General features: G+C 43.9%; 1 protein-coding gene across 2 annotated transcripts in view; it reads left to right on the forward strand.

Moving 5' to 3' along the window:
• DIAPH3 (diaphanous related formin 3) overlaps positions 1-22,545 on the forward strand; it is a 789,152-nt gene that overhangs the window by 99,864 nt on the left and 666,743 nt on the right. For both annotated transcript variants that reach the window (XM_069758173.1, XM_069758174.1), the window contains exon 3: positions 20,831-21,004. In XM_069758173.1, coding sequence (XP_069614274.1) covers positions 20,831-21,004 — 174 coding nt within the window. The remainder of the gene's footprint in view (positions 1-20,830; positions 21,005-22,545) is intronic.

A 22,545-nucleotide genomic window follows, 5' to 3' on the forward strand; every position in this document is an offset into this window, starting at 1 on the left:
AAAAAAAAAAAAAAATAAAAAAAAATTTTTTTTTAAAAATATGAAAAAAATAAAAAAAATATAAAAGTTTAAATCGCCCCCCTTTCGCCCAATTCAAAAAAAAAAAAAAAAAATCAAACCTACACATATTTGGTATCACCGCGTTCAGAATCGCCCGATCTATCAATAAAAAACAAAACATTAACCTGATTGCTAAACCATGTAGTGAGAAAAGAATTTGAAGTGCCAGAATTAATTTTTATTTTGGTCGCCGCGACATTGCATTGAAATGCAATAACTGGCGATCAAACAAACGTATCTGCACAAAAGTGGTATCATTAAAAACGTCAGCTCAGCACGCAAAAAATAAGTCTTCACCCGACCCCAGATAACGAAAAATGGAGGCACTACGGGTATCAGAAAATGGCGCATTTTTTTTTTCAGCAAAGTTTGGAATTTTTTTTCACCACTTACCGTTTATACTCGAGTATAAGCTGACCTGAGTATAAGCCGACCCCTCTAATTTTGCCACAAAAAACTGGGAAAACTTAATGACTCGAGTATAAGCCTAGGGTGGGAGATGCAGCAGTAACCGGTAAATGTCAAAAGTAAAAATAGATACCAATAAAAGTAAAATTAATTGAGATGTCAGTAGGTTAAGTGTTTTTGAATATCCATATTGAATCAGGAGCCCCATATAATGATTCATAAAGTTTATGATGGCCCCATAGATGCTCCATATTAAAATATGCCCCATATAATCCTGCATATAGGTTAATAATGGCCCCATAAGATGCTCCATAGACACATTTGCCCAATATAATGCTGCACAAATGTTGATTATGGCCCCATAAGATGCTTCATCAAGATATTTGCCCCATATAGTGCTGCACAAACGTTATGGTCCCATAAGATGCTCCATAAAGATCTTTGCCCCATATAATGCTGCACAAACGTTGATTATGGCCCCATAAGATACTCCATACAGGCACTTGCCCCATATAGTGCTGCACAAATGTTATGGCCCCATAAGATGATCCATACAGACACTTGCCCCATTTGCTGTTGCTGCGATTAAAAATAAATCACATACCTCTCCGTCGCTCAGACCCCCGGCACTTTCAATATTCACCTGACTTCGTTCCGGTGCCGCTCTATCTTCAGCAGAAAATTTGACAAAATGAGACAAGCGGTGGATGCCGCGTCGGAGAGCACTGCAGCTCCAGGAATCTTCCTATTTGCTCATAGCAGGTTTACCTACAACAACCACGCTGAACTAATTTTGATATATGATCGTGCAGCGATTATAATTCCCGTTACCGGCTTTTATTTAATAACCTCCTGTAACTGATGGTCACAATTGACCGAAACATTTTCCTGTATTTACTACAATAAATTTTTCCAACTGCATCTTACCTAAAGTTAAGTGCTAGGTCTCTTACTATTATGCTCCATCTTCAGCGTCTTCTGCACTGACGTTCAGGCAGAGGGCGCGCACTAACTACGTCACTGCACCCTCTGACCTGAGCGTCACTGCAGAAGACGCTGAAGACGGAGCGGTGCCCAGAACGGGGAGCAGATGAATATTGTGCTGCGCTCCCCCTCCCCAATATACTCACCTGCTCCTGGTGCGGTCCCTGCTCGTCTGTTCCCTGGCGCCGCAGCTTCTTCCTGTACTGAGCGGTCACGGTTACCGCTCATTACAGTAATTAATATGCGGCTCCACCCCTATGGGAGGTGGAGCAGCATATTCATTACTGTAATGAGCGGTACCATGTGACCGCTCCGTACAGGAAGAAGCTGCCGGCGCCGGGGAGCCAGGGACCTGCAGGGAGCGCGCCAGGAGCAGCTGAGTTTAATTAGACAGCCCCCGCTCCCCCTTACCTGCCGACCCCTGGGTATGACTTGAGTATAAGCCGAGAGGGGGACTTTCAGCCCAAAAAAATGGGCTGAAAATCTCGGCTTATGCTCGAGTATATATGGTAGATAAAAAATAACCTAGACATGTTAGGTGTCTATGAACTCGTAATGACCTGGAGAATCATAATGTCAGGCCATTTTTAGCATTTAGTGAAGCTAGCAAAAAAGCCAAACAAAAAACAAGTGTGGGATTGCACTTTTTTGCAATTTCACCACACTTGGAATTTTTTCCCCGTTTTCTAGTACAAGACATGGTAAAACCAATGGTGTCGTTCAAAAGTACAACTCGTCCCGCAAAAAATAAGCCCTCACATGGCCATATTAACAGAAAAATAAAAAACTTATGGCTCTGGGAAGGAGGGGAGCGAAAAACGAAAACACAAAAACGAAAAGGCCGCGGCGGGAAGGGGTTAAATAATGTAATTTTCTGACTACATATTCCTTTAACACACTAGTAATAATATCTGTATTCTCTAATATGCTGTGCTTAAAAGGACCAGTTGCTACTTCTGCATGTTATTCAGGCTTTTTTGATATTTGTAGTGTTTATCTAAAAGATTATACAATTCTTTGTATATTTTCTAAGAAATCTGTCTTGTGATTTCAGCCCTAAGATGCATTCTTGTTGTGTTTTTCTTTTACTAAGGGATCTGACTCCAACCATAGCTACTATGAGTCGCTTTCTAGTTTACTGCACTGCCTCAGGGCTTCCACACAGAAATTTATCACCATACCATTTGCTTTCCTGCTTTTGCTGGGAATCTAAACTTGTTTTTGGTCTTTTTAAGCAGGGCTGTGGAGTCGGTAAGCCACAGTTGCGACTCCGACTCCTGGATTTTATCAGGTTCCGATTCCTTCATAAATGGCCAATTCGTAACAATAAATTTACTGTTGGCAAATATTAACATCGTGCTTATTCAGTTTCTCACCATCACATAAGTAATCAGACCACTTAGAGCAAAAACTATGTTTATTAGAATACAATTAGAATATAGCAAATAACTTTTCTAAACTTTTCTAAACTCTTGTAAGTAAATATGCAATAAACACTGTTATGCAGTTAATAAGAAGAAATCTATAAATTTGTCCTCAGAAAAAGTTTTGCATCTGTCAGATCCTCCTTCATGGATGCCCCTCAAATCTGATCTAATCAGAGAACAACCTAAGGTTTTTAATTCTGCATTCACAATCCAAATGACAATTGTTTTTCCTAAAAACAATTGTACAAAATTTTTGCCAGGTCGTACAACTGATATAGTGGTCAGTAATTGTTATTCCTCATGTACTCACAGTTAATTGATGCAAAGTTTGTTGAAAGGATAATACTTCTTACAGTCTTCCTCTTCTGAGTAGCAGCTGTGAGAACTTTGAATGCCCAAGTGCTTCACAGAAGTTTCTAATGCAGAGTCGTGAAAATAAAAAATATTTTTTTTTCCACAAAAAAGATTTTGTAGCTCCCAAGTTTTTATTTTCACAAGGGTAACAGGAGAAATTGGACCCAAAAAGTTGTTGTCCAATTTATCCCGAGTACGCTGATGCCCCATATGTGGGGGTAAACCACTGTTTGGGCGCACGGCAGAGCTCAGAAGGGAGGGAGCATCATTTGACTTTTGGAGCGCAAAATTGGCTGTCGTGTTTGGAGACCCCCTCATGTACCTAAACAGTGGAAACCCCCCAATTCTAACTCCAACCCTAACCCCAACACACCCCTAACCCCAACACACTCCTAACCCTAATCCCAACCCGATCCATAATCCTAATCACAACCCTAACGATAATCACAACCCTAACCCCAAAACAACCCTAATCTCAACCCTTACCATAACCCTAATCTAAACCCTAAATACAACACACCCCTAAACCTAATCTCAACCCTAACCTCAACCCTAACCCTAATCCCAATACACCCCTAACCCTAATCCCAACCCTAACACCAACCCTAATCCAAACCCTAAACCTAATCCCAACTCTAGCCCTAACTTTAGCCCCAACCCTAGCCCTAACTTTAGCCCCAACCCTAGCCCTAACTTTAGCCCCAACCCTAGCCCTAACTTTAGCCCCAACCCTAGCCCTAACTTTAGCCCCAACCCTAGCCCTAACTTTAGCCCCAACCCTAGCCCTAACTTTAGCCCCAACCCTAGCCCTAACTTTAGCCCCAACCCTAGCCCTAACTTTAGCCCCAACCCTTACCTTAGCCCTAACCCTAGCCCCAACCCTTACCTTAGCCCTAACCCTAGCCCCAACCCTTACCTTAGCCCTAACCCTAGCCCCAACCCTTACCTTAGCCCTAACCCTAGCCCCAACCCTTACCTTAGCCCTAACCCTAGCCCCAACCCTTACCTTAGCCCTAACCCTAGCCCTAACCCTAGCCCTAACCCTAGCCCTAACCCTAATTTTAGCCCCAACTCCTCTCTCCGGCCGGCAGATGGCGGGCGCACTGCCATTTTCTTTCCTGATGAAGAAGCCGGCGGGCAGGAGGGGACGCAGGAGGACCCAGGGACACCGGTAAGTATGATGGGGTCCCCGAATCCCCCTATTTCTCTGTCCTCTGATGTGTGATCACATCAGGGGACAGAGAATGACAGATCACTTTTTTTTTTTTGAGACTGCCGGTAAACAGTTAATTACCGGCGATCGCAAAACGGGTCGGTAAAAACCGACCCCAATCATGTTCTTTGGGGTCTCTGCTACCCCGGCAGCCGAGACCCCAAAGATCCTCCGGGTGCCGTCCGGCGGGCGCACTGCGCGTGCACCCGCCATTTTTTGGCCGGAAAAAGATGGCGCGCCCATCGGGAGCCACGAGGACCACCGGGGGAGACAGGTGAGTATCGGGGGGCTATCGGGGACCCCGTTTCTCTGTCCTCTGATGTGCAATCACATCGGAGGACAGAGAAATTAAAAGGGAAATCGCGTTTTTTTTTTTTTGTGGTCGCCGGTAAGCGGTTACTTACCGGCGATCGCAACTCGGGGGTCGGTAAAAAAAACCCCCCGAATCATGTTCTCCGGGGTCTCTGCTTCCCCCGGCAACAGAGACCCCAGAGAAAATCCGACTCTGGGGTCGCTATTCACTTTTTCCACAGCGCCCTTAACTGCCGCCGTTAAAAGGCGTATCGGCGGTCGTTAAGGGGTTAAAGGGAATCTGTCACCCCAAAAATCGTATATAAGCTAAGGCCATCGGCATCAGGGTCTTATCTACAGTATTCTGTAATGCTGTAGATAAGCCCGCTATGTAACATGAAAGGTAAGAAAAACGGGTTATATTAGGCCGGGGTCACATCAGCGAGTTTGACGGACGTATGAGAGGCGCAAAAACTACGCATTGCACACTGACCAATGATTCTCTATGGGGCAGCTCCTATCTGCCGTATATTTTTCTGCCGTATTTTACGGGCGTAGAAAATCGCAGCATGCTGCCTTTGTCAGCGTATTGCGCAAAAAATCCGCCAATGAAAGTCAATGGGGGCGAGAAAAATACAGATTACACCTGGGCCAACAGTGTGACTTGCGAGAAATACGCATCGGTGTTCTATAGAAAAGCCGGTAATTCAATAGCTGGCTTTTGCTATCCCCTTCCCAAACCTGACATGATATGAGACATGGTTTACATACAGTAAACCATTTCATATCCCTTATTTTTTAACATATTCCTTACTAATAATGTTCCAAGTGTCTGTGTGCAAAATTTGGGGGCTCTAGCTGTTAAAATAAAGGGTTAAATCACGGAATAAATTGGCATGGGCTCCTGCGCAATTTTCTCCGCCAGAGTGGGAAAGCGAGTGACTGAGGGGGCAGATATTAATAGCCTACAGAGGGACCATGGATATAGGACCCCCCCGGCTAAAATAATCTGCCCCACCCATCCCAGAAAAGGCATATCTGTAAGATGCACCTATTCTGGCACTTAGACTCTCTCTTCCCACTCCCGTGTAGTGGTGAGATATGGGGTAATAAAGGGTTAATGTCACCTTGCTATTGTAAGTTGACATTAAGCCAGGTTAATAATGGAGAGGTGTCAATAAGACACCTATCCATTATTAATCCAATAGTAGTAAATGGTTAATAAAGCACACACACATTAGGAAAAAAGTATTTTATTGAAATAGACACAGGGTGTTGTAATAGTTTATTAAACGCTCAATCCAAATGATGACCCTCGTTCTGTAAAAAAGGAAAAAAAAAAAACAATATCCCATACCTTTCCGCTGTTAGTCATGTCCCACGCTGTAAATCCATCTGAAGGGGTTAAATAATTTTACAAGCAAGAGCCTGCTAATGCAGCCGCCCCTGCCTGTAAAAACTGGGGAATGAATGGGAAGAAGGGGAACGTAGCTACCTAGACTTGCGGTGCTGCGCCCTCTGCTGGTATAACCTCAGATGAACTCGAGCGTGAGAAAATATTCAGAAAAATTCCCATGCAGGCTCCTGGAGAGGTCAGAGAGGCCCGGCACCTGCGCACTGCAGTACTTTGCTCTGCCCTCAACAAGGCAAATCAGTACACCTGTGCAGGAGCCGCAGCAGGAAGACAAGAAGAGGATGTCATCATATGAAGATAGGAGAGGCCGGACCCGGACCGCAACCCCCATCGGACCCGAAACTAACCGGGACCGCCCCTGGATGAGTATATTATAACCTGTTTTTCTACCCTTTCAGGATACATCGGGGGCTTATCTACTGCATTACAGAATACTGTAGAATACCCTGATGCCGGTGGCCTTGGGGTGACAGATTCCCTTTAATAATGTAAGTTATATAAATCGGGTCATTGATACCAAATGTTTTTTTTTTTTTTTTTTTTTTTTACATAATTAATGATTACACTTTTTTCTTGTGATTTTGTTTTTTTCACTCATAGTTTCACACATATTCACTGAATGTTCGTTATGGGGTAAAGCCACATAAAATTAAGTCTAGAAGTGGGGTATATCGCTGTAGTTACTGTGCAGTAACAAGCCCCAATGCGCTCCCAGGCGAACTTACATGTGCATTTTTCAGCACTAGCACATCATATTACTACAAGACTGGTATTATTTTTTCTGTTTTGTGACCTGTCCATACCTATCATGATATAATTAGTAGAATCACCCTGGCTGGTTTCCTTTTAAATTTCTGATTTCCCATAAGGAGCTGAGAATAAATAACATAATGCAGGTTTAATCCTGCTATAATAAGACTGAAGTGTCCATTGAAGATATAACTGTTGGGAATCCCCTTGGCATTCTTGAGATATATTTTTAGCCAAGGGGGAGTATGTAATTTTGAGAACTCACATTTGCGATTATTGTCATTTCTAGCAGCAATTCCAAAGGAAATAATTTATCTATTTAAACAGTTCCCATGACAGGTGAAAAATGTCTGCTGGATGGGGGTCTGTCCGCTGTGACGCTGCCACCAATCACACATTTTTCATCTATCCGGTAGATACGGGATATGCTATTAGTGACACAAATCTAATATATAATTGCCTAGAATACTACTTCCTGCAATTTGTGCCAACTTCCGGAGCTAATGTCCGGAGCTAATGTCCGGAGCTAATGTCCGGAGATAAGTGACGTCAACAGTGTCCAGTGTCTGATTGGTTGCCGCCTGCTGCGAGCGACCAATCAGAAACGTGCCGTACTGTGACACACTCCGCCCGCCATTTTGGTGTGATTTTTGAATTTTTACCTCACAGCAAGTTTCTACTGCGTGGAGGCGGGCCCAGTGACGTTGCTCTTCAAGCTCCTGCCGAATTTCGTCAAAAAAATTATAATACCATTTACCAAAACTATATATATTTAGTTGTGAAGTGGTTCAGTGACATTTTCACACCAATTTTGAACTTTTGTTTGGTGTTTTCTCCATATACTGCCTATTATTTTTGTTCTTTCTTACTATTATTTATTAATTGTATTATTCTTACATTTGAATAAATAAAGTATATATGGATTCTAGACTCCCGATTCTTTAGAATCGGGCTGCCATCTAGTCTAATATATAATTGCCTAGAATACTACTTCCTGCAATTTGTGCCAACTTCCGTGGCTTTGTCCGGAGCTAATGTCCGGAGCTAATGTCCGGAGCTAATGTCCGGAGCTAATGTCCGGAGATAAGTGACGTCAACAGTGTCCAGTGTCTGATTGGTTGCCGCCTGCTGCGAGCGACCAATCAGAAACGTGCCGTACTGTGACACACTCCGCCCGCCATTTTGGTGTGGTTTTTGAATTTTTACCTCACAGCAAGTTTCTACTGCGTGGAGGCGGGCCCAGTGACGTTGCTCTTCAAGCTCCTGCCGAATTTCGTCAAAAAAATGATAATACCATTTACCAGAACTATATATATTTAGTTGTGAAGTGGTTCAGTGACATTTTCACACCAATTTTGAACTTTTGTTTGGTGTTTTCTCCATATACTGCCTATTATTCACTGACTGTTATACTGAGAGACTGCCGTTTATTAACCTCTTCTTTGCCACATTGGGTATATTGCTCTATTATTTGCCACATAAGGACATTGTCCATTATTGCCCAGCAATTTCTCTGCAATATAATCTGCCTATTTATTAATATCTGCATTCCTGCAAAGAACTATTGCCTATTATTAACTGGCTATTTTCCTACTACCTGACACTGCCCACAACACGCAAAGTTGTCGTCTGATGTCTTTCATCCCTCCCCTCATAAGCATGTTCATGGATCCTGTGTAACTGTACCTTAAATAACAAGAATTGTCAAGAGCTGGTGAGTGCAGCCATTTTTTGTTCTTTCTTACTATTATTTATTAATTGTATTATTCTTACATTTGAATAAAGTAAGTATATATGGATTCTAGACTCCCGATTCTTTAGAATCGGGCTGCCATCTAGTTTAATATAATTAAATGGGGCTGTATACTACTGGACAACTCTTTCTGACTGTCCCAAATGAGCTGAATACTAAATATATATATATATATATATATATATATATATATATATATATATATATATATATATATATATATATATATATATGTATATATCTATCTATAATATAACGCTGGGAGCGTCACTCTGTCCGAAGCCTCTATAGACTGTGCAAGCGCCGGCGCAGTCTGGGCCTCACAGAGCGACGCTCCCAGGAGATCGCGGTATGCGTAAGCACTGAACGCATACCGCGATCTCCACCGGAGAGTCAGGGACCGCCAGGAGGGAGGGTAAGTATACTCACCTTTCCCGGTTCCAGCGCTGCTTGCGGCTCCGTCTCCCGGCTCCTCTGCTCCCGGCTCCGGAGGGCGCGGACTGCGCAGGCGCCGATTCCTGCTGCCGGAATTGGCGCCTGCGCAGTCCGCGCTTTCCGGCGCCATTTTCTTGAAGACACACTCCGGCTCCACTGCAGGTGTGTCTTCAAGAAAATGGCGCCGGAAAGCGCGGACTGCGCAGGCGCCGATTCCTGCTGCCGGAATCGGCGCCTGCGCAGTCCCCGCTTTTTGGCGCCATTTTCTTGAAGACATACCTGCAGTGGAGCCGGACGATAGGTGAGTATGGTATTTTTTTTTTTTTTATATGGCAGCAGCATTCGGGGGCATACACACTGGAGCGGGGGGCATATAATACAATGGTGGCGCAGGATGGGAGCAGCACATGACAGAACGGGCGCAGGATGGCAGCAGCACATGACAGAACGGGCGCAGGATGGCCGCAGCACATGACAGAACGGGCGCAGGATGGCCGCAGCACATGACAGAACGGGCGCAGGATGGGAGCAGCACATGACAGAACGGGCGCAGGATGGCAGCAGCACATGACAGAACGGGCGCAGGATGGCAGCAGCACATGACAGAACGGGCTCAGGATGGCCGCAGCACATGACAGAACGGCCGCAGGATGGCCGCAGCACATGACAACGGGCGCAGGATGGCCGCAGCACATGACAGAACGGGCGCAGGATGGCCGCAGCACAAGACAGAACGGGCGCAGGATGGCCGCAGCACATGACAGAACGGGCGCAGGATGGCAGCAGCACATGACAGAACGGGCGCAGGATGGCAGCAGCACATGACAGAACGGGCGCAGGATGGCCGCAGCACATGACAGAACGGGCGCAGGATGGCCGCAGCACAAGACAGAACGGGCGCAGGATGGCCGCAGCACATGACAGAACGGGCGCAGGATGGCCGCAGCACATGACAGAACGGGCGCAGGATGGCCGCAGCACATGACAGAACGGGCGCAGGATGGCAGCAGCACATGACAGAACGGGCGCAGGATGGCAGCAGCACATGACAGAACGGGCGCAGGATGGCAGCAGCACATGACAAAACGGGCGCAGGATGGCAGCAGCACATGACAAAACGGGCGCAGGATGGGAGCAGCACATGACAAAACGGGCGCAGGATGGCAGCAGCACATGACAGAACGGGCGCAGGATGGCAGCAGCACATGACAGAACGGGCGCAGGATGGGAGCAGCACATGACAAAACGGGCGCAGGATGGCAGCAGCACATGACAGAACGGGCGCAGGATGGCAGCAGCACATGACAGAACGGGCGCAGGATGGCAGCAGCACATGACAGAACGGGCGCAGGATGGCAGCAGCACATGACAGAACGGGCGCAGGATGGCAGCAGCACATGACAGAACGGGCGCAGGATGGCAGCAGCACATGACAGAACGGGCGCAGGATGGCAGCAGCACATGACAGAACGGGCGCAGGATGGCAGCAGCACATGACAGAACGGGCGCAGGATGGCAGCAGCAAATGACAGAACGGGGACGCAGGATGGGAGCAGCAAATGACAGGATGGGAGCAGCAAATGACAGAATGGAGGCGCAGGATGGGAGCAGCACATGACAGAACGGGGGCGCAGGATGGGAGCAGCACATGACAGAACGGGGGCGCAGGATGGGAGCAGCACATGACAGGATGGGGGCGCAGGATGGAGCAGCACATACCAGGATGGAGACCATATACCAATATAAATGCTCGCCACCCGGGCGTAGAACGGGTTCAATAGCTAGTATATATATATATGTATAGTTGTTAAAAATCGTTATTTAGCAAAAATATCTAATCAAGACTTAACCAGGTGCGTTATTCTTAAAAGAAAAATGTCATGATATTCTGACGAAAGTATAGTGGTTTATTGAGTTATCCACCATCGCAGCAAAAACATAAAAGGTAGATGAAACAATTACAAACAGAGTGTCCATGTGTAAATATCAGCGCTTTTCTTGTTACTCATCTTTCCAAGGTCCTGAATGGTAAGTCATCTGTCTGTGTGAAGTCTGAAGTCATCATAGCATGGAGTAGCTAACAGCTGTTGTTCCTCGTGTCTTGTCTCATGTCCATGGAGAATGATGGTGAAGGAAGGGAGGTGACCGTCCCACGTGACAAAAGCCCCCACACCCTCCTAAGAGACGTTTATATATGTTCAACACTGATCACGTGTCTTCTGTATATAGAGTTAACTTATACTCTGAGCTACATACACAGAAATAGCTTTTGATAGTGTCAGCAAGAAACCATGTGCTCGGTACAGAATAAAAATAAGAATAATTAATATTTAACAATAGTACATGTACCTCCTGGTCTGGGGCCGCATGTCATGCACATGACATCGCAGCAAACACTGGATGTTCGAACCCCCATTCAAGTGAATGGGGTCCGGGTTTCGGGTCCCTGTACTGTTCTGGTACCCAAACCCAAACTTTTTGTAACTGTTCGGCCAAACCCGCTGGCCCCGAACATCCAGGTGTCCGCCCTTCTCTACTCAGTTGTCATACTGCATATGCTGGTCGCACATAAAAGCATACTGAATGCAATGATATGATATAAGGTATATAAAAAGGTTAGTCTAAAGCATTTAGTAACTTGCATACAGCCACTGAATTCACGCTCAACAACTCATTTCTTTTTTCTTTCCATGGCACTTTTATACTTTTATATAGGGAGTAAATATGTCTGATCACTCAACGACATCTACTTTGTCTATTCTTCAGACTGCCCTTTTTATCAGTCGCTGCAGTGTTTTACCACTGCTTTCCTGAATGACTCAATCTGTAAAATGCATGATTTATCTTCAGATTGATCGTGACAAGATGGGCCTGATCAGTGGAAACACATCCTGATATAATCTTGGCATGACTGTCATGCCTCATAGTGAGATTGCTTTGTCTGGTTTGTATTTTAACAATTTACTGTGACCTAAGATGTTGTTAGAATTTAGGCTAAAAAGTAACCTGCAAAGGATACAGCTAATGGATGAGATAAATCGTGTGTGTGTGTGTGTGTGTGTTTGCACATAACAATCTTTGTGCCTAAAGGTACCGTCACACTAAGCGACGCTGCAGCGATACCGACAACGATCCGGATCTCTGCAGCGTCGCTGTTTGGTCGCTGGAGAGCTGTCACACAGACCGCTCTCCAGCGACCAACGATGCCGGTAACCAGGGTAAACATCGGGTTACTAAGCGCAGGGCCGCGCTTGGTAACCCGATGTTTACCCTGGTTACCATCGTTAAAGTAAAAAAAACAAACACTACATACTTACCTACCGCTGTCTGTCCCCGGCACTCTGCTTCTCTGCTCTGGCTGTGAGCGCCGGTCAGCCGGAAAGCAGAGCGGTGACTTCACCGCTCTGCTTTCCGGCTGCCCGGCGCTCACAGCCAGTGCAGGAGGAGTGCAGAGAAGCAGAGCGCCGGGGATAGACAGCGGAAGGTAAGTATGTAGTGGTTGTTTTTTTTTACTTTAACGATGGTAACCAGGGTAAACATTGGGTTACTAAGCGCGGCCCTGCGCTTAGTAACCCGATGTTTACCCTGGTTACCAGCGAAGACATCGCTGAATCGGTGTCACACACGCCGATTCAGCGATGTCAGCGGGAGATCCAGCGACGAAACAAAGTTCTGGACTTTCTTCCCCGACCAGCGACATCACAGCAGGGGCCTGATCGCTGCTGCCTGTCACACTGGACGATATCGCTAGCCAGGACGCTGCAACGTCACGGATCGCTAGCGATATCGTCTAGTGTGACGGTACCTTTATTGCAGAGATATCCAAAGGGGGGAGGTTCCTGCTTCATTGTTGACGCAATTTTACAAGTTCTTAAGGTGACATTTTTTTTTTTGTGTTTCACAAACGATCATCCTTCTCGGCAGCTCCTGTGTAAACAGGATTCCTGCTGTCGAGGACAGTGGTAGCCTATGTGCACTATGTGCATCCGAAGAGCGGTCTACCTGTGTAAACAACCTTTTACATGACCACTGATCAACAAACAAGGGGCTTGAGCTGCGGTTATTTAATGCTGTTGGTTTGTGTAAATGGATCCTTAAAATAGGAAGATAAAATCCGATCGGTGGGGATCTGGTACCCAGCACTCACAGATTAGCTGTTTTCAGCTTTGTTGGCACTGGCTGTAAGTAAGCTGTGAACAGAGCCGACACAGCGCTGCTGCTTTCTCTGGCTAGTTGTCATTACTGAAAACTGAATCCAAGTTCCTATTCAATGAAAGGGATTGTCTGATCTTATAGTGAAAGTCTGCAGTCACACTATGACTACAGCCTTCTGAATCCTTAGTGCGCGCACTGCACACTGTCAGGATTTTCCGGTGTTGCTGCCGAGAGCAGGTTGTCATGTGACGGTGTGCAATTTGCACGCTTTTAGCCACATTGACTAGACTTGCTGAGCCTTGTTCAATTCACTTGTATTCATGTGATTACCTTTTCTCATTGACATCATCGGAGAATCCTGACAGTATGCGGTGAGCACTCTGTAAGAATTCAGAATTCTGCAGTCACACAGTGACTGCAGACTTTCATCAGAAAACCCGACCACCCCTTTAAGCAGCTGGTGATCTGCAGTTTTCATTAACAGCCTTTAATAAAATGACTGGAGCGGTGCTGCCCTAGCTCTGCTCACTGTTGCCAGCAGTGGCAGGATGTAAACCCCTGACAAATGGTGTCTTTTTTATACCGTATGACTTTCCAGAAAAGGTAAAGCTATCAGCTCGCCATTCCTCACTGCTTGTCCTTGGTGAAGGGGGCAAATCGGAACAAGCAAGTCCGGCTCCCTGGATTACGTGGATACGGTAGTAGGTTTCAATCCGGCACTTGAGCTTTCTTTAAAAGCAATTCTTCATTTATCCAATATGGGAGATGCCAAAGGTAAGATCCAGACACCACACTTCAGGTGGATGGACTGCTTACACTTGGTATAATGGGACAGGAGTGGTTTTAGCCACCTGGAATGTGTTGGTGTTAACACTTTAGCTTTGTTTTTCAAGTGCCATATTGGATAAAGAATTGTTTTTAAAGCAAGTTCCCGTGCTGGATTGCTCTGTACGATTACATCCCAATGGTCATCAGTGTAAGGCTGGAGAACCCCTTTAATCAGTGTGACCAGATCTACTGGTCTTATAATGTGGGATTAATGGATTTGTTCATTTGGATATACAGAATATATAATATCTTAAACAAAAATAAAAAAAAAGTCTTGAAAAGCTGCACTGTGTGCACAGATCCTAGAAGTATCTCTCCAGTATTGGGATTGTGGGGTCTTGGGAACACCACAGTGGCCCCCTGACACAGAAATGAGGAGCAGAATGGTGGAGAAAGTGTTTTTTCTTGTTCATCAGACCACGGAAAGCTCTTGTGCTGTATATCGAATATGAACGGTTTGTAGACTTGCAGATCCTGCATTGTCAGAAAGCTGAACTGTTTATATTCCAGACAGAAGTATCATGGGTCATAAAGCCCCAAATCAGAATGTGTTTGTGCTTCTGTATTAGGAACACTGGCTGAATAGGAAATTTGACTTGAGAGCGTAAAATTGTAATTGTAGTGGAGGCCTCGGAGGCTGGCGATCGTAAAGCTGCTTCCAATATATATGACTTATCCCAGCTGATTTTCCCACACCGTAGATTTATTGTCTATGCAGCAAATTCAGAAAATGTGTTTCTCACCAAGATTTGCTACAGTTGTCGTTGCTGACAAGTGACTCTTTGTTCATTTAAAGGACTACTAAAGCTAAAATACAAGCTGTCTCCTATAAAAAGACGGGTAAATATATATGTAAAACTTTCCTGCTCTCGGCAGTATATACATGAAATGTTTGGCTCTGAAAAAATATCACCTCTAATAGCTTTCTACAGACACAGACTCTTAATGCATTACTTTTATTTGTGCCACAAATTGGGTTTTCCAGGACTTGAGTATTGATGAATGACCCCTTTCCTTGTGTATGACACCCGAGCATTCTGCTGTACACATGAATAGGGGAAAGCTTACGGTGCCGATAATGGCCACTGCACAATGGATCCAGCATCCTTAGGCCACATTCACATTTGCGTTGTTGGGCACAGCGTCGGCGACGGATACCGACGAATGTGTCATGCGCCCCTATGTTTAATATGGGGCGGGCGCATGGACATGTGCCGATATGCGTTGTCATAAGTTGTATGACGCATGCGTTTTTTTGGCGCACCAGACAGGGTGCGGACAACGCTACAGGTTGCAGTTTTGATGCGTCACATTTCCGAAGAAAAACGCATGCAACGCACCTGCGTTGTAAATGTGCCAAAAAAACACATTAGTGTCTATGAAAAACGCATAGGGGGCAGGTGCCTGCGTTGAGCCGTGTTTTTTGACGCATGCGCCTTTTGACTTGATGTATTTTTTTGGGGCGTTTTTCATCTTCAATTGTATAGGACAAGGCATGCGTCAAAAAACAATGCGTTGTGTATGCGTTTGATATACGTTGTGCATTGCGTCGACGACGCTGCGCCCAACAACGCAAATGTGAATGTAGCCTAAGTTAGCTAATCGGCAGGAGAGGGCAGAAATTAAAGTTATGAAAGGTTCTAAGTCACACGGTGGCTCAGTGGTTAGCACAGCAGCCTTGCAGCCCTGGGTTCATATCCTACCTTGGACAACATCTGCAAGGAGTTTGTATGTTCTCCCCGTGTTTGCGTGGGTTTCCTCCCACACTCCAAAGACATACTGATAAGGAATCTAGATTGTGAGCTGCAATGGGGACAGTGTCCGATAATGCCTATAAAGCACTGCGCAATTAATGGCGCTATGTACAGTGAAGAAAATAATCCCTTGCTGATTTTGTAAGTTTGCCCACTGACAAAGACGTGAACAGTCTATAATTTTAAGGGTAGGTTAAACACTGAGAGAGAATATCAAAAATAAAATCCAGAAAATCACATTGTATAAATGTATTTGAATTTTGCAGTGAGAAATAAGTTTTTGATTCCTCTGGCAAACAAGACTTAATACTTGGTGGCAAAACCCTTGTTGGCAAGCACAGCAGTCAGACGTTTTTTGTAGCTGATGATGAGGTTTGCCCACATGTCAGGCCGAATTTTGGCCCACTCATCTTTGCAGATCATCTCTACATCATTAAGATATTGAGGCTGTCACTTGGCAACTCAGAGCTTCAACTCCCTCCATAAGTTTTCTATGGGATTAAGGTTAATTTTTGAAGACCCTTTCAAGTTTAAATGAAAACAAACACTCAAAATATAGTCGCCACATGCTCTGTGCACCCCATAACCTACCGTACACTGATAGCAAGCAGCCAAACAGGAGACAATTTAGCTATTTTGTCATTTATTGATTTTTTTTTTTTCATTTTGTATGTTTTGTGTTTTACAGTTGAAATAAATATATATATATATATATATATATATATATATATATATATATATATCTATCTAAGCTTAATTCTGAGAAAGTCAGCGCTGTGGAATATGTATTTCCTATAAGGTGATAATTAGAATATATATTATAATCAAGTCGATAAATGTGATAGATGGAATACACCATTTTTTTTAAATTGTACAGTATATCTCATTCTCGGAATAGTTTATTTCCCTTTACCTCCTTATTAAGTTAATAATTGCCTTTCATTTAGTCTATTTTCTTTTGTTTAGGTGCTTGTAATTGGTTTAGTTTCGAACATAAGAATCTACAGCAGTTATCTAAATTGCTGCTTCAAAAATCAATATCTGTCTGGGAAAACTGAACCTAAATCTAATCAGCAAAAAGTGTTTGAAGAATTGTCATACTTGAAAGACCATTATAATTTAATAGGTGTAGGTGCAGGATCTGAAAGCCAAGTTTGTTCCGATGACCAGTGGATAAGAAAACTGTGGAAAATGACAGCCTGATTCTGGTGTGAAAGCGCCGTGTTTCTTCACGCTTCACAAATCTCCGTTCTTCCATGGCACAGACGCTGAACCAGAGACACCCGTGTCCTAGAGACGACTAGTAATTACTAGCTCACTTCCAATATTTCCAGAATTTGAAAGAAAATATATATATTTTTAGTAGGTTTCATTTTAAAGCTATTTATTAATGTAGCACTTAATATTTTACACGTGAGGGTAGGTAGCCTTAAAGTGCAGGCCTCTATTTAGTGTACGACCTATGGCACAGTGTAGTAATAAAATCTCCTCGTGCGTTATGTAGGGTTTCTGAGACCAGTGACCTCGCATTTCCCGACAGTTCCTTGTACTACTTCATATCCGGTTCTGTCTCGTTTGCAATGAGTTCGGAGGAATTGCAATCCCTAACCTAAATGGTCAAGGGTATGCCTGCCCGGACAGTCCGACCTGACCCTAAGGCTGTGGGTCACACAGTATTTTTTCAAAATTCATCTCAATGAGTAATCAGAAAGCTGATTAATGTGGATTTTATATTGAATCCACTTCAAAATTCTAGTTAATAACCACCATGATGGACGGTCTGTGGCGTCTTGAACTGATCTTGGCGGTTTCATATGTTTATGAGGCTGTGGCGTTGGTGTCAGGAGACCTGCAGCCGGCCTGTGAATTAAGGCCTGTGACGGTATGGGGATACAGCATTACTAGTAGTGGAGGCACAGTTAATTTAAAAAAAAATGTCTGGTCTCCTGGGGCAAAAAAAAATATTGTTTCACTAACTATATAGTAATATGGTGTAAAACTTTTTGTAGAAAATGTTTTACGTTTTTGATCCATACGTGCCATCGGTGACGTAAAGCTATCATTGTCATGCGGACCCCAGAACTTTTCACAATAGAGGAATTTTCAGTGTGTTTGGTCTACACATTTCACAGAAAGCTTGCCTTTCTAACGGCCCATGTAAGTGAGCCAAATACCAGCTAATTAGTGTTCATAGGATTGCTGATGTTTATGCTTGTGTCAAAATCATTTTTGCCGTCTGCACATCCTCCAAATAAACAAGGTAAGAGAGGCCCATAGCATGATCTATGCACGCAGAACAATTATTGTAACGATTGTTCTGTGTGTTGTGTGTTCCTCGGCCTGCCTGAACAGGCCAGTAGATGACTTTGATTGGCAGCAAGACTTTGGTCTCATTGGTATTACACGTATACAGAAAGCTATGGCACTACAGCTCATCCTTTATATGACCCAATCAGTCAGTGTTGGGCCCATAGACCTACAGGGAAGAAATGTGGGGCACAGTTATTCCCATTAGCCACAATGGAAAGACATAAAGAACTGCTGCGTGGAAATGTTTACGTGAAGTGGATGTGATCCAAGAGTGCTCATGTACTTAGTGAGTTTAGAGATGCTGTGGAACTTAGTTTTTGGTGTGGTTCTCCTCCTCCCCCCCCCCCCCCCCCATATATTTCACATTCTAAATCACGATTGCATTTTTAAGCACAGAATCACAGCATTTCTACAGTAAAGAAGACCTCAAATCCTCTTAAAAATGCATCCAAAAAGGAATAGCATAAAAAAGCAACACAAATGCAATAAACTGAGCAGATTGCTATTGCATACGTTGACACGGACACCTGCAGAAAACATGTTGTATAAAATGCAATGTCGCATGTAGGAACATGGTGTTTGGGAGAGTGGAGTCCTCTATCCGGTCTCTGACACATCCTTACCTTGTGTCGGCTGACCTCAATGTAGATCAATACAGAAAGGTACATGGTATACAGTCACAATATTGCAAACGGATACCTTAAAGGAGACTAAAGGTACCGTCACATTTAGCGACGCTGCAGCGATATAGACAATGAGCCGATCGCTGCAGCGTCGCTGTTTAGGTCGCTAGGAGACGTCAAACACCGGCAACAGATGAGTGATGCAGGAGCGATCCAGTGACGTACTTATCGTTCTCACTGGTTGTTTGCTCCATTGAAAACCATTGCAGGCATCGTTGCTTTTGCTGTCAAACATGACGAATCACGCCGACCTGACGACCAAATAAAGTTTCGGACTTTCAGCGACGACCAGCGATGTCACAGCAGGATCCTGATCGCTGCTGCGTGTCACACAACGACATCGCTATCCAGGATGCTGCAACGTCACGGATCGCTGTCGTTCTCCTTGGAAAGTTGTTCAGTATGAAGGCACCTTAAGCCCAGAAAAAGATTCTAGCCTTTGACAAAACAAGGTGCGAAACGCGTGTCAGGTGCAGATTTCCTGCCTGGCGAGTACCTTTCTTCGCCAGTCCATCAGCATAATTATGTGCAATACCTTTTTTCTGGATCTGGTTTCCTTTTAGGTTTCTGTTTGCATTATTATGACTTTATTTTTCTTTGTACCTTTCTGTATTGATCTATACATTTATCAATTTGATGTCAATACCCACTAGTTCGATATTTTAGGTCTTAACTTTTGTATGTACCATTTTACTGACCATCTAATAAAATTGTATAGTTTTATTATGGGCCTTTTCCCCTATGCCTTTTCCCCTATGCCTTTTATATATGTAGGTTTGTCTTTGTTAGATCTAGTTGGAGGGCAGGTGGTGCATTAGTTGTGCATGAGAAGTGAAAAAATGATTTCAGGGACAACACCACAGTAGTAATATTTACAATTTTTGATCTAGATGTTTAAGGGGTTGCTGTTATTTTAGCACATCTTTTGGTGCATGATTTTGCTGCGCGTAGAATTATTAGGCTATGTTTCCACGGTCCGTAAAGGCAGCGTTTTGGATGCATCCGATACCCACAGCAGATACCCACTTCGTCCAAAGCGCTGCCAGCTTTTGTACGCATGGTGATTCTGCATGTGTTCATTGAACACATGCGACATCACCGTATCCTATACATAGACTGTGTTATTAATCTTGCGGAGACATAGACTTGTTGCGGTCTATAAAGACGTGCCACATGTGCGTATACACAGACTTGCCACCTGCGTTTTTGTACGCATAGTGGATATGGGATTTCATAAAATCCCCTCCACTATGCTGTAACATCTGAACGCTGCGTCCAATCCACAGCAAATACGCCACCTGGAAACATACCCTTACCGGTTCTCCTGTCTGCAGAACCGCCGCTAATGAAAGAGCACATGACCGATGGGGGAGGCCGATGGACAGGTCTGCTCTCATGCACATCAATTTGTTGCCGTTTTCAGGACAGGAGAGCCTGTCAGCAGCACATGATGATCTGGACACGGCTGATCAAGCCATACAAGTTCAGTTTTAGCCAACAACTGTAGAAAAGTCCCATTATGACGTATCCCTGGTTTGGTAAGCGGTAATCTGCTTGTTAGCCATCACACAGTTTTTATGGTGGTCCTTGGAAATGTTAAACGCCAGCCATTTTGGTGCACCTTCCAATGTTGCGGTGTGCAGGACCTCTTATAGTAAGGATACCCATGTGCACTTTTATATTTTTTTTAGTTTGCGTAATTATTATAAATGTAAAAAAAAATTGACAGGGAATGTAATTGCATAGCATAAAATGTAAATTCGTAGAACCCTGCTACATACATATCCATGATAGTCGCTTTAAGGAATAAAAATGTACTAGGACTTCATATTCAATCTGAAAAATACGATTTATTTTAATAACCTGAAAATGGGATTTTTTCCTCCTCTAAACTTGTTAGTGGAAGTCTTGTTTTCTGCCGATCACTGTGCAGGATTTATTTCCTAAATTCAGGCATTGAGGTATTTTCCTTCTGTTTGCAGCCATTAATCAGATCTTCATTTCTTTGCAGTTGGATAGATTTGCCAGCATTAGAATCCCTGGAAGCAGAAAAGATCGTCCTAATTTGCATTTAGTGAAGAGCTCCAGCACTGGCAGCGACTGGTCCACGTCTTCAGAGTATGAAGACTTTCCTCACAAGCAGCTGTCAGATAAAGAAATCTTGGCGCTCTTTGAAAAAATGATGGTGAGTGAATTATTCTTCTAGACTGTGCTGGGTTTCCATGGTTCAACTTTGTGTTAAATTTTGGTTATTTTAAGGGAGGCGCAGTATTTGAGTATGTCAGCTAGAAGTGTTTCTTCACCTAGTTTCATCTCTATGCTATTGTTCAGCTGAAGATTTTATATAATGGCACGAAAAAAGAAAAAGAATTAAAGATCCTTGTGATGGCCGCAAAGTAGGACACAGAGATTCCTATATATATTCTCATTATACTCGTAATTTCCCAACTTTACTACATGTTACGCACTGCTCCAGGCCCTTTTAGCTCCTACATGAAAAAGACTGAAGGTCAAACACACAATTCATGTTAAGACTGCATTTCTTTTCTTTTTTTTGAAGGCAATCAAAAAACTGGCCAAGAAAATGCAGATTAACTCTGTGTGCTGGATACGAGTGAGCGGAAACTTGAGCGTGTCCTGCTGAATGTTATAGGCTGTGTTCACGTGTTGAGAAATTGTGGTAAAACTGCGCCACATTTGCCCCAATTTTGTTAACTGAAGCAAAAAAAAAAAAAAAATGATGCTGTATGACGATGATTTGGCAACACATGAATGCAGCCATAAAATGCCGGAGCTGTCAGAGGGGTGTTGAATAAGGGTACACTCGCACTGGCGTATAACGCTATCGGATCGCACTCAGCCTAATGGGGCCGTGCAGATCGGCGATTGTTTTTCTCATGACTATTTGGGTGGCTCCAGGATTCAGATCATGTGCACCTCTACAAGTCTATGTGTGTAATACTAACAGTCCCTCAAAAATCAATTAAGATAAGGAATGAAAAAGAGTATTTTATATAAAAAAAAATAAATTTTTTCAATCAGAATACATATAGAATAAAAATTATGCAGAATAAAATCTGCCGAAGCAGGGGTACTGAGGAATCCACCATAGACTGTACACAGCCAGTAAATAAGTAATTCAGGAACAAATATCTCAAAATATAATGGGAGCAGTATATAAGTAGTCTAAAAAAAAATCTATAAATTGCCATACAAAGTTAAGGCTAAAGTATGCCTAGCGGTATCTAATGTAGCCACTAATTATAATAATGCATCCCAAAATTACCGTAAACTAAATGTACACAATGATATAGTAAAGTGTTAAATACTGAAGTTATTATAGGAAGCAAACGGGCGCCACAATGATACAAAGAGAGCTATGCAGTTGCTTACTGGTAATTAGTGAAGGGACCCTGCCTGCCAGGAGGCGATGAAGATATATGCGAAACGCGCGTAGAGGCCTAGGGCTGGAAAAGGAGTTGTCAGGACCTGGAATAGAGTGGTCAGTGGTCAACAAGGGCACTTGGGCTAATAACAATATATTAGAAGGTTACTTATAATATATTGGGGGGAAGCACGGTGGCGCAGTGGTTAGCACTGCAGCCTTGCAGCGCTGGGGTCCTGGGTTCTAATCCCACCCAGGACAACATCTGCAAAGAGTTTGTATGTTCTCTCCGTGTTTGCGTGGGTTTCCTCCGGGCACTCCGGTTTCCTCCCACATTCCAA

The sequence above is a fragment of the Ranitomeya imitator genome, chromosome 3 (assembly GCF_032444005.1).
Source record: "Ranitomeya imitator isolate aRanImi1 chromosome 3, aRanImi1.pri, whole genome shotgun sequence".
Classification (NCBI taxonomy): Eukaryota; Metazoa; Chordata; class Amphibia; order Anura; family Dendrobatidae; genus Ranitomeya; species Ranitomeya imitator.